The sequence below is a fragment of the Oreochromis niloticus genome, linkage group LG15, assembly GCF_001858045.2.
Source record: "Oreochromis niloticus isolate F11D_XX linkage group LG15, O_niloticus_UMD_NMBU, whole genome shotgun sequence".
In the NCBI taxonomy this organism is placed as follows: Eukaryota; Metazoa; Chordata; class Actinopteri; order Cichliformes; family Cichlidae; genus Oreochromis; species Oreochromis niloticus.
Window position 1 is genome coordinate 31513949 of NC_031980.2, and position 11865 is coordinate 31525813.

An 11865-nucleotide genomic window follows, 5' to 3' on the forward strand; every position below is an offset into this window, starting at 1 on the left:
CAATATTAACAGAAATGTTGGTGGCTGGCTTTAATGAAGGTGTGAGACATGAGTGTCTCTCTCCCAGAGCACACTGGACAGGAAGGTGTTTCAGCCTTGCTCCACATCTGGAGGTTTGTATGGCTGGGTGAGAAGTCACATACAGCTTGAATTAGACATTTGATGTCCTAGGGCTCTGCTCATCAGATATCTGTCCAAGTGACCCTTCATTTTATTGGATTCTCCCATTTAATCCAAGTTCCCTGCTGCCTCATGCCTGCCATCTTCTGGGGAAGAGATGAGAAAAGATGAGAGCCCTAGAACTTGTATAGAGGCACCGGCGGGCTCGACAATCCTGATCACAGAGAAGTGTTGCCTTGAATTGAATTAAAATGTCATTTAATGTCCGTTTTGAAAGCACAGCCTATTCCTGTTGTGCACATTGTTTCAGTTGACTATAATAACCCCGGATTCCATTTTCCCCTGCTTTTTATTTCCCAACCAATTTAAAAACTTTTTTTTCATAAAATACTACAACCCCCATGATCCCTTTCTGATATCCCCACATGCATTTGGTTTCCAGGACAAAAGTCAGTTCTTGCCTGTTCCAGGGGCGGGAAGGAAACGCTGGTTTCACAGTGGAGCAGAAAAGCGCCGCCAGCAGCAAGCAGCCTTCTGGACCGGACCTTTAATAATAAAACTGCGAAGAGCTGTGTTACTTTTCTGACTGCTGAAACAATCTGAAAGGTGCGTTTACGGCCACCTCGCATAGCTCCGGGAAAGAGCTCGATGTGATTAACTTTGACATAAATAGTGCGTAGGAAAGCTCCCACTGTGTCGTCGTCAGTTTTTGTTAGTGACTTATAGCTTTATGATAATACCTGTGAGAAAAATATCAATATCATATATAAACAAGTCCTATCTTTTTTTTTTTTGTTTATCTATTTTTTAAAAAAAATAAATATTATTAATAGTCATCTGTGTTCGTAGCTTGACCACACTGTGGCATTTTTGGACAGATTGTTCGAGAAAACAGACCTATTTTATTTGACTAAAGGGGCTAACAGCCACCGGGGCGCCGAACTTTATACAGTGTATCCTCTTTGAATAAATGCACACGCAAACACGGTGTCAGTCCAGACTTTTCCACCGGTGGATTGCAGTCTGACCCCGTGTTAGCTGCCTCTGATGTGTCCGGTTCGCTGCTCGGTTATCGTGGATTAATACACTGTGTGAGTGTGCGCGTGCACGATCGTGAACAGCTTTGTCATACTGCTCTGTGACTGAGGCGTTGCTCGGTCTTGCTGTCTAATTCTATTAACTCCAAAACACAAGCATACAACACGACACTGACACTTTGTGTGCTCGACGTTTTTTCCCCTAAACTCGTGGCCATGACAACTGACTCAAGTTAAAGTCTGTCCGATCTATGGAGGACTGCTATCCTCATCAGAACTGGTCTCATTAGAAGGGCGGCTGTCATGCAGCCATTCTTAAGGAAAGGAAAAGGGGAGAAAAGGCTGAGGGATGCTAATTTACACAAGAATAAATCAACGCACCCATTTCCATTTTCCTTGAAAAATATAAGGATCCAAGGAGTGGCACAGTGGTGTATTCTGTTAGAGTATAAATGAACGTGGCCAAAGTTTTAAATAATGGGATCAGCCTTGGTGCAGGTAATCCTTATTAACCAAAGTTCAGAATTCACTAATTCAGCAGTGACTGAACCTTCAAAATAAGAGTAAGGGGATTGTGCAGAAGTAAATCGATCACATTTTTATCGTGGATGGATGCAAACTTGTTCTTTTTTTAAAATTTATCTATTTTTGGAGAAAGTGACAAAACACAGGCACAGCATAGCACAGTCTATAGATGACAGATTCATGGCCCCTGTGTACCTTATGATCTCTGGGTGTAGATGTTGTTTCATTTTTTTTCCTCTGTCCTGTCTGTCATTCATTCTTGCAGACTCGTCTCATCATGTTCACAGAGGTCCTACTTGCTCTGGTGATTGGTGGACTGATCTACTTCCTGGTTCAGAGGAGTAAGAATCAAGTCCTAACAACAGAGGATGGCTGGTGGGGTTCTGGAGCACCCTGTGATGCTGGGGAGGATGACACCATCCGCTCCTTCAGGGTAACCACCAGCGATCAAGAGCTGGAGGTTAGTTTCCCTCTCATTTGGTCCCACAGGATAGATGGTGCATTTACTGCTGAGAAATTCCACCTCACACACATAGACTTGTACATCTTCTCTTATTTCCTGTCAGGACCTCTACAGGAGGATTGATCTGACTCGTCCTTTTCCCTCGCTGGAAGACAGCCAGTTTAATTATGGCTTCAACTCGCAGTACCTGCAGAAGGTGGTCTCTTACTGGAGAAATGAGTTTGACTGGAGGAAGCAGGTCGACAAGCTCAACCTGTACCCTCACTTCAAAACCAAGATTGAGGGTGAGGCTCAGCTGGCACGTTCATGAAGAAGAATGCTATTGGTTGTCTCTAACCTGTTAAAAATCTGTCCAGGCATTGATATCCATTACCTGCATGTGAAACCCAAAAAGGTGCCAGAAGGGACGAGTGCTGTTCCACTGATTATGGTCCATGGCTGGCCTGGCTCCTTCTATGAGTTCTATGGATTGATCCCTTTGCTCACAGACCCGTCAAACCCACACGACCTTGTGTTTGAGGTGGTGTGTCCCTCCATTCCAGGGTATGGCTTCTCTGAAGCACCAAATAAGAAAGGTGAGCCTGGGGATTTCTTTACTTTGGCTAGATTATCCCATCATCACTGTAAGGCTTGTCACAGTATCACTAGACTCTTTTATCATGGTCAAAGACTTTAAAATAACCATAATTGCTAAAGGGGAAATAAAAAAAACTACGCTGCACCCAACTTGTTAATAAAAGTTGGGTGCAGTGTAGTTTTTTGGTGATTAGTAAACCCTAATCCTAAGCAGTCACAAAGTGTACAAAGGATATTAAATACACAAAACAGCGTAAATCCAGGTTGACCCTAATAAGCTAAGTAAGAAAGAAGGGGACCTTCCTCATCTTCCTATCCCAGCTACCATTACCCTGGAGAGGTCGCACAGAGAAAAAATCAGAAATCAGGCACTTTTTCATATGTGCACACATCCACTTTTTATAAATGAGCAACATGATTAGCTGCTTCTCAACTGTGTCTCTCAACTGTAGTGGTTGGACTGCAGATGGTGGCAGCAGTACTCGGCAGGTTTAGTGTAGCGCCACATGAACTTCTTGCAGAGCTAAATTGGAGTTGCCCTTTAGCTCACAGCTGAGCTCCAGATGTTAAGATGATAAAGTTGCAGTTGGTCTGACTGTAAGGATGAGATCCTCTCTGGAGAAGCAGCTGATTTATATAAGTTATCACAATTAGATCAGAGAGACCTGGTCAGTAAGCCAGCTGGTAGAGAAAACATAGGATGGTCAGTGGTTAGCAGCACTAAAATAAATGTTGGAATTTACTGTTAGTAAAGTCAGTGTGTAGGAAACGCAAGGATGCTGCGTTTTCTAACTCTGTCTCCATGTAAACAGGTTTTAATTCGGTCTGTGCGGCTCGTATCTTCCACAAACTGATGAAGCGTCTGGGTTTCCAGCAGTACTACGCTCACGGTGGAGACTGGGGCTGGCTGGTCACCACCAACATGGCTCAGCTGGAACCCAAGTATGTGACACAAGAACTGCACCAAATGTACTGGGTATAAATGACGTCTTATTTAGAAATATTACACCAAATTCTGAGCATGTCGATATTTTTCTGTAGTATACTTGTTCAAAGAACAGTAGACCTCTGTGAGGCATGCAAACATTTTTGTATTTCTGGACATCTTTTTTGTAAGCAGTTTTTTTTCTTCACCCCCAGAACTGTCAAAGGCTTGCATTTGAACTTTGCCCCGCCCTCCAAGCCAGGGCTGTCCATGGCTTTGTCCATGATGCTTGGCCGGCACTTCCCTAAGTTGTTTGGCTTCACTGACTTTGATATTCAGCGATTATTTCCCTGCATGGAGAAACTGGTGGTAGAATCCATTAAAGAGACTGGCTACATGCACATCCAGGCCACCAAGCCTGACACTGTGGGTAAGAACTTGGAGAACATGGTTTCAAGCAGCATAACCCAGGTCAAGTCTGACTGGGGACCTTGGTTGCCTTTCCCTGTATTTAATATAATTGTAATCTCCCTTCAAATTATTCTATTTGCTCAAGATTCCTAAAAATATTTTGTGCACATTGAATTATATTTTACTTTCTTACTTTCCTTGAGGTCGAGGGCTGAATGACTCTCCAGTGGGTCTAGCTGCCTACATTCTGGAGAAGTTCTCTACGTGGACGAGCCATGATTTCAGGAACCTGGACGATGGAGGACTCACACGGTGAATACAACAGAATATTAGAATATGTCCCACTAATATTAGTGGAACCCCACCCCAACCAGTGGGAACAGATGGCTGCCCCTCACTGAGCCTGGTTGTGCTGGAGTTTTCTTCCTGTTAAAAGGGAGCTTTTCCTTCCCAGTGTTGCCAAAGTGCTTGCTCATAGGGGGTCATCTGATTGTTGGGTTTTTCTCTCTATGTATTATTGTAGGGTCTACCTTACAAAATAAAGCACCTTGAGGCGACTGGTGTTGTGATTTGGTGCTGTATGAATAAAACTGAATCGAAGGTGATAAGAAGTTGTGAATTTGAGTAGTAGCATGTGTATTAGCAGTGTTGTCTATTCTGAAATAGGCTTGTTTCCTTAGTTTTTCAGTCATCAGTAGTCTTATAACATGTATTACAGGAAGTTCTCTCTGGATGACCTGCTGACAAACATCATGATCTATTGGACCTCTGGCTGCATTATCTCCTCCATGAGGTTCTACAAGGAAAACTTTGGCCAAGGTCTTGATGCTCCACATGCAAAGTGAGTGAGAACAAATGCTCATTCTCTCATAGCTGTTATTAATACCAAATTCCCATAAAGCACATCAGCAACATCTTATTAGTTGAAAGGTGTTTGTTGTTAACAGTCTTCAACAGCTCTGTGCCACCCAGCTTTGTCATTTAAAAACCTAATTTTGAAATATTCAGAATGACTTGTTTAATAAAATGTAATGCTGATTCACAACTGTCACCTTCTCCTCCCAGGATACCAGTCTTTGTCCCCACGGGCTTCGCCTGTTTCCCCAACGAGTTGATGCACACGCCCAAGCTGTGGGTCAAACAGAAATACCGTAAACTTGTGACCTTTACTCCCATGGACCGCGGTGGTCATTTTGCTGCTATGGAAGAGCCCCAGCTGATGGCAGAGGACATCCAGAAGTTCACAAAGATTGTGGAAGGGAAGGTGAAAGAGTAGAGGGTGGACTAACAAATACAGATATATGAACAGACATCACCTGGGACAAAGTTCTGAGCAGTAAGTGGACATAGACTCTGATTCTAGATGAAGTAAGCTTTGTATTTCTTATCTGCAGTGGATTCTGTAAGATATCATAGCTCTCTAAGTGGCACTATGATAAAGTCATATGCAGTGTTAATGGTGAAATAAAGAGTGGTGACTGTAATTGAAAGTCTGTTGAGAGGTTGGGTTACTATGAAAATATAAAAATTACAGCTTGTTTTCAATCTACTGTTTAGAATTTGAGGCTACACCTTTCATTCTTAAACTTGCAGTTTATTTTTATGAAATTTATGTAAAAGTTGGACGTAGTCTCTGGTGAAAACTGGAGCTTAAACCAGCATTCTTGCTAAAGGCCAGCAGGGGTTGGCAAATCTGATTAGAGAAATGATCCTGTTTGTATAGTAGTCTATGGAACAACCGCACAGCTCCTCACTTGATCTGAGCCCTCAGTAAAAACTTTACTGATGGGCTTTTGATGTCAACTGATGGTTTCATGTCTTGTTAAATATAAAATGATACCATCTTTGCATTCTTTTTGATCTACTTGGAGTAAAGTAGGTAACAAAACAAGGTAAAGTCGCACAGCTGCAGTTATGATTGTGCAGTCTCTCAGTTTCTCAGTCAGATTTACCCTCCCCCATGATGTCTGGTTTCAAAACATCAAGATGGCAATAGTTACGAGGTTGAAGTCAAGGTTTAAAATAGCTACAAAGTAGTGGGTGATGTCACAGTGGTTGGATCCATCTTTTATGTCTGTGAAGGTTCTCAGTCGTCCAGGTCATCGTAGTCTAAGGAGCTTGGAAAGAAAAGCGTCTGGACTCCATCTTTTATGTTCAGTCTATTTTAAAAAACACAACCTTTCTGGAAGTTCCCGCTCCATGAATCCAGGGGTCCGTTCACTAGTTTCTAACTTCCTTACAGCATCTCTCAGCCTCGTAGTTGTGAGAACAGTTTCTAAGCAGCTGCAGATGGGAGGTTAGGGGGCACATGGCGGGATTGTGTTGACAGCATAAACAAGGTGCCAGGCATTCCTCTGACTGATAGCATGAAACCTCTCCACTTAAGCCACAACAATAATAACATTTGATTGCCTTAAAGCTTCAGGTTATGTTTTAATTTTTTTTTTCAGAGTAATTTAAAACTAACTTGGAAGTTGAAAAGCTTTGAAGTCAGACGTCTGTTGAAACATTCCACAACTTCTTATGCAGATGATCCTTTACTGCCTTGGAGTTACTTGCCAGGGTCTGTAACGTGCATCAGATTTACATCTTGTGTCAGTTAGCTTTTGATTGGCTGCAGTTTACCCCGCCTTGATGTTGGTGCAAGTTAATTTAAAATATATATTTTACTATCATGACTAGAAATTCCTCATTCGAGGCCTAACAATACAGTGACAGTGCTGCAAAACAAGTTAAATCACAATCAGAGCTGATGATGTCTCTTTAAGAGTTTACTTGTGTATCTGCTGTTGCCTTTAAAAGTCATTAAAGATTTCAAATTCAGAACTGTAAGCTGCAATTTTGTGTATATTGCCTTTCCAAAATCACCAGACTGACCTCTGGCTCCATTTTAAACCCAATAAAACTGACGCTTCTTTAAATCTCTGTATTTCAGTTTCAGTTTTTGACACTCTGACACAGCTCCGCTGCTAAAGACTCGTTTTGAGAAGTATGTGTAAACTTTACTGTGTGTTTGCACGTTTCTGACGTTTCTTCTGTGTAGAAATGTAAGAAAGCCACAGATCCAAACTGGTTCCCACTCATTTTGCAGTTGGATTCTGTAATTCAGACGATGTTTAAAATGTCCCACATGTCTACACAGTCTAGACGTGTGATAATTCAAGTTGTGATTTGAAATGGTAGCTAATGGGAGTGTTGTTACATTACCACTTTGTCCAAAATTAACTTTATTGTAATTGTGCATAAGATTTTATTACTTTGTTACAAGTTGGAGTGCCTTTGAAAAGCTGTTATTCGTGGCGGTCTTTGGTTAAGATGTGAAGCCTGAAAACTGCAACCTGGGATCAAATATTTGAAATTTTGCAAACAAACTCAAAAGGTATGACTCTAGATATAAGACTAAATTATATATTTAGTTGTCAACAATGGAATACAAGTAGCCTAGATTGTTTTTTTGTTTTATTCCAAATCTGTGCTTTTTGGCTAAAGCTGAGCTTCATTGTTTGTTGTAATTATAATTGTGTTCTTCAGTAAGCAACCCAAGTCCAAATGTCTTTGGCTCTAGTGGAATTTTTTATTCATAAGTCACTCTGACCTCTGCAGAAAATATTTTAATCTTTCTGTCCTGCCAAACGGTGTTCCTCCAGACTCTTTGCATGAGTTTGTGTGTCCGGTATATTTCTTTGTATTAAAACGTTTTATCGTAGTTATAGTGTGTTTGTTTGAGGCCTGTATTCACCAGCTTGAGTGAGTTTCAGCAGAAAGAAACTTTTCATTCCCATCACATCGATTTTTAATGTAAACTCTGATCAGATTAAGTAATTCTTATGTAATCCGCTTTCCTAAACAGTCTTTTGTGTTTGTGGGATCTAATAAGTGAATTATGCGGATGTGCTTGTCCAGCTTTGCGTTATTAAAAAGCTTATCCGGTTCTGAGTTTCAGTAATCCAGATAAGGGCTAAAATGCTCCACATGCCTGCTGTGTCTGTTCTTGCTAACCTGCTTGGGTGACCTTTGCTGCGTGTCACGTGCTTCTCTGTGAGAATAAAACCTTTGAGGCAGATTTTGATTTCAGGCTCAGTTCTCCGTTTCATACATGGAACAGGAAGCTGAGCCTCACTGCTAGGGTTGCCCAAGATTTTGGATTTGACAGCTCTGACTAGCTTGCTAATCCTAAACACTTGCTGGTGTGATGTACAGCATTAGCTTGCCACAAAATCAGATTCATGACTGTTCAAGTCAAAAGTGCTCCAAGGCCATAAATGTCTTCAGACTGTCCAAAATGTATTTCTCACTGCTCGGTAACATCCAATGTCGCGCTGCCCCAGAATTCTGTTTCCACTGCGGTCCAGCTGTTAGCACAGCTTTGAGGTTCCCAAGGCCCCCACAGTGCCCTGGCTCAGGACACCCTCCCAGAGCAATACTCCCCCAGGCCTGACTGCCTGCCTGCAACTCTTGGCAACCAAGCAGCCAGGGGGAGGATCAGGATGACCGTGCGGCTGAGATAAGGACCACATGAAGTTCCCCGCATTACCTCACCCGATAAGGAAACGAGCAGAGATTCACAGAAAGCCAGAGAGAGAGGGATAGAGACAGAGACGGTCAGACTTGGGAGGATGTCTCTGGGTGGACGGTGATGTGCAGAGAAGCAGCCATTGTTTAAGGGTCTGGGTGGAACGGGGGTCCCACAGAAGTCTCATGAACTCTCCAGAGGAGCTTGGAGCTGCCCGCAGCAGGAAATCATCTCATAAATGGCTTCATGAGATCAGATGAGCATTTCTGCTGTTCTTCACTCAACTAGTCACATCTCATATCAAGATTTGACTTCAAAAATGTGCTCACACTAGATGAAGGGATGACCTCAGATTCTGTTCTCTTTTGGGTCCAGCAAAGTACCTAGGAAAAGAAAGTATCTCTCACAGCAATCTCCAGTACTGGAAAATAAAGCTTCATCCGTCCAATGAAAACACACTGACTGTAATTTAATTTCTCGAGACTTGAAGGGAATCTACTGCAGCACTTTGGCGGCGCTCATGGCAGCGAATCCTCTGGAAGGTCTCATGTCGGTTGCAGAAAACCACCGGCTGGTTTCTGGCTGCGCAGCCGAGCCGCAGAGCCGGCAGCCTCTTTCGTCCCAGAGCCCAGCCTCCCCGCACGGACACAAGCTGAGCAGCGTACGCAGCAGTCGGGAGTCCAAGAAGTGGGTGAGTTTGAAATAATGCTCCAGGTTTTTTTCCTATTCTCAAACTCAAACATGACCCTGATTTTGCAGACAAATTATGCAATGCAGTGATTGATTCCAGCAGCTGGTGGGAGACTGCAAAACCTTTCTTACATGATATGAAGAATTTCATGAGAACATCTAAAATATTTGTGTTTATTTAAAGTAGCCAAATATAGTCAGTAATTTTCTCAGCTGTGGCACAGACTCATACAGTGTGTGGAGGATCTTCTATCTTCCGAGGTCTGGTTCAATCAGTTTGTATTAACCATAGTGACATCGAAACGTTGAGAAACCCAGATTATTATAGAAGGGCGCTTGGAGAACAAACAAAGTAGTTGCTGTGTCACCTTGTTGACTTACATGCGAGCGGCAGCGATCATGTGTGGATGTGTGCTGATGAAATGTTTGTGAGCAGACTGCTTGGGTCTGTCCTGCAGGTTGACCTGTTTTCTTTTCCATTAATGCAGAACTTAAAGAGAGAGCAGCAGTGTTTCGTACACTGTCAGAGCAGCTTCATGAATATTCTCTTTATTTTCTCTACTACCTGAAAGCACCAATAATGCAGTCACAAAATCGAAACGCTTTTATTTCTTTTCGTAATATTTGATAATCAGTTTGCAGAAATGTCAGGTTCTCGGCATGCTCTTTGCAGCAGGTACAATCAGTGTGCGGGTCCAGGTCAAACCCCGGTTCTGGTTGTGGGTCCGCAGTCCTGAACAGGGCGCTGAGGGCTCAGCACTCCCCGGAAAACGCAGCCCGAGAGAGGAGCAGAGTACGCAACCTGCGGCAGGCCTTTCACACTCTGCAGGTACAAAACACACACACTTGCCTCAGAGCTGTTACGTTACACTGCACTCTCAGTAGTTCTGCTGTACGCCCATCTTTGGTGACGGCTGAAAAAGAGGCCGTTACAGCTGCTTCTCCCTTCTTTGCAGGCAGCTCTACCTTCAGTCCCACCTGACACCAAGCTCTCCAAGTTGGATGTTCTGGTTCTGGCTACTAACTACATAGCTCACCTGACAGAGACCCTAGACCAAGGAGGGACGCTAACTGAGCACACGCTGCCCTCAAGGCCGGGTGGATACTTGCATCCTGTTAAGGTTAGGAAGTGACGGCTCACTGCCTTCCATGCTATGCTCATTATTGTCTTACATATATTATACAACTTGAAATACTACTTGATAATTGGCCATCACTAGTCAATAATCTGTTCATTGTGCCTACGCAAAATACCTTTAGCTACAGTCAAGTAAAAAAGGTTTTCACAGGATTCTCTGCAGTTCCTAGATGCACCTTTAGCGCTTGCATGTGAACTAAAGGGGTGCTGACACTCGATGGACTTGATTGACAGAGCATCATTAGTGTGAGTGCACCTGTGTAAAAGCAGATGTTTTGGCAGTTTACTGGTCTGGAAAATTCAGGTGTTTGTTAACACAGTGCCATGAAGTAAGAGCTATACCTCAGAATCTCCAGGCATCAGTTAGCATGTTAAATGTTAACGTTGGTCTCAGTTAGACTGAACAAGTGTGGCTTGTTCACACGTTGAGTGTAATGAGCTGGTTCAAACGCATTTTGCAGAATGTGTAGCTGTTCTTACATTTATCCAGAGTCACGCTGGACGTCTGATCACAGACTTAATCTGTGTTTCTTCTCAGAAATGGCCCATGCGTTCTCTGCTCTACTGTGGGAGTGTGGGAGAGCTGCTGTCAGCCAGTCAGATGACTCCACCTGGACAGGACAGGACACACCCACTGAGTCCTACCTTAGAAGGAGACGATGAGTGAAAGCCTGTTTTACGCTGTTTTATATCTTTAATCGTAACCAGCTATCTGTAGCAAAGGAGACATCAAAAGACACTCATGTGCAGAGATGGGCAAATTTCAAAGGATGTGGTGCACCGCTGCTGACGTGTGCTTAAAGATGAACAAGGCAGACATTTTTATGTTACATTTAAACAAAGATGTTTTTGTCAAATTACTTTTTTTAATCTAAATGTGGAAGTTAAATGAACTTTAATGAACCTGCAGCTAAGTTTTTACTTTCTGGTGTTGGATTTCTTTCTTTTAAATTAAATTTGTGGTCATGTGTCTTAAACAGAAAATAAAATGTGTTTGTGGAAAAAAATCATATTTTCCCTGTAAGGAAGAGTCACCTGTTTGCTTTTTCCTTTTTTTTTAAATAAAGTATAAGTTTGTGAGGTTTTCCTACTTTATTATTTGAATGAGTATGTGGGGGGGAATGAAAAGGATGAGCAGTGAGGGAGGGATTGTTGTGGGAACACAGCATCTGTCTGATCACTGAGTGTTCATTACAGCGGTGCCACAGAATGTAACCTAACGGCTCACACAGGTTCATTAATGTGTAGAGTCCTATACAACTCATCCCATCCATGCTCGACCTACCCCAAATGATCTCCTTGTAACATAAAAACACAGAGATTGTAATTATCAGAAATGACTCCAGAATAGCTCTGTGCTGTTTTTGAGCCTGTAGAGTTACTGAGCAGTAAAGTGAACATCACTGAAAATGTCCAGAGTGCCACCAGACCCCCACCAGCAGCTTGTTCACCGACCTTCCATCCCTC

At 42.7% G+C, this 11865-nt stretch overlaps 2 protein-coding genes across 3 annotated transcripts; both read left to right on the plus strand.

The window, feature by feature from the left end:
- The first annotated feature begins 565 nt into the window (after positions 1-565).
- ephx1 (epoxide hydrolase 1, microsomal (xenobiotic)) lies at positions 566-6764 on the plus strand. Its single transcript, XM_003452994.5, has 9 exons — positions 566-726; positions 1948-2142; positions 2249-2429; positions 2502-2720; positions 3534-3663; positions 3862-4076; positions 4261-4369; positions 4776-4898; positions 5123-6764. The coding sequence occupies exons 2-9, from the start codon at positions 1960-1962 to the stop codon at positions 5331-5333; spliced, it is 1371 nt and encodes a 456-aa protein (XP_003453042.1). The 5' UTR covers positions 566-726; positions 1948-1959; the 3' UTR covers positions 5334-6764.
- A 347-nt stretch (positions 6765-7111) lies between these two features.
- Positions 7112-11485, plus strand: tcf23 (transcription factor 23). Of its 2 annotated transcripts, none has more exons than XM_005457938.3 (4): positions 7112-9261; positions 9934-10089; positions 10217-10381; positions 10937-11485. In XM_005457938.3, exons 1-4 carry the CDS (start codon positions 9091-9093, stop codon positions 11063-11065), a joined length of 621 nt encoding a protein of 206 aa, XP_005457995.1. In that variant the 5' UTR covers positions 7112-9090; the 3' UTR covers positions 11066-11485. The 2 variants fall into 2 exon arrangements, with proteins under 2 accessions (XP_005457995.1, XP_003453075.1); XM_003453027.4 differs by having other exon boundaries at positions 9937-10089.
- The last annotated feature ends 380 nt before the right edge of the window (positions 11486-11865 follow it).

Bases quoted from the DNA above. Each gene is read 5' to 3' on its own strand.
- ephx1 (XM_003452994.5), top strand. From the start codon at position 1,960: ATGTTCACAGAGGTCCTACTTGCTCTGGTGATTGGTGGACTGATCTAC. The intron at 2,143-2,248 runs GTTAGTTTCCCT...ATTTCCTGTCAG, and splicing joins CCAGCGATCAAGAGCTGGAG to GACCTCTACAGGAGGATTGA. The intron at 4,077-4,260 runs GTAAGAACTTGG...ACTTTCCTTGAG, and splicing joins CACCAAGCCTGACACTGTGG to GTCGAGGGCTGAATGACTCT.
- tcf23 (XM_005457938.3), top strand. From the start codon at position 9,091: ATGGCAGCGAATCCTCTGGAAGGTCTCATGTCGGTTGCAGAAAACCAC. The intron at 10,090-10,216 runs GTACAAAACACA...CCTTCTTTGCAG, and splicing joins AGGCCTTTCACACTCTGCAG to GCAGCTCTACCTTCAGTCCC. The intron at 10,382-10,936 runs GTTAGGAAGTGA...GTTTCTTCTCAG, and splicing joins GATACTTGCATCCTGTTAAG to AAATGGCCCATGCGTTCTCT.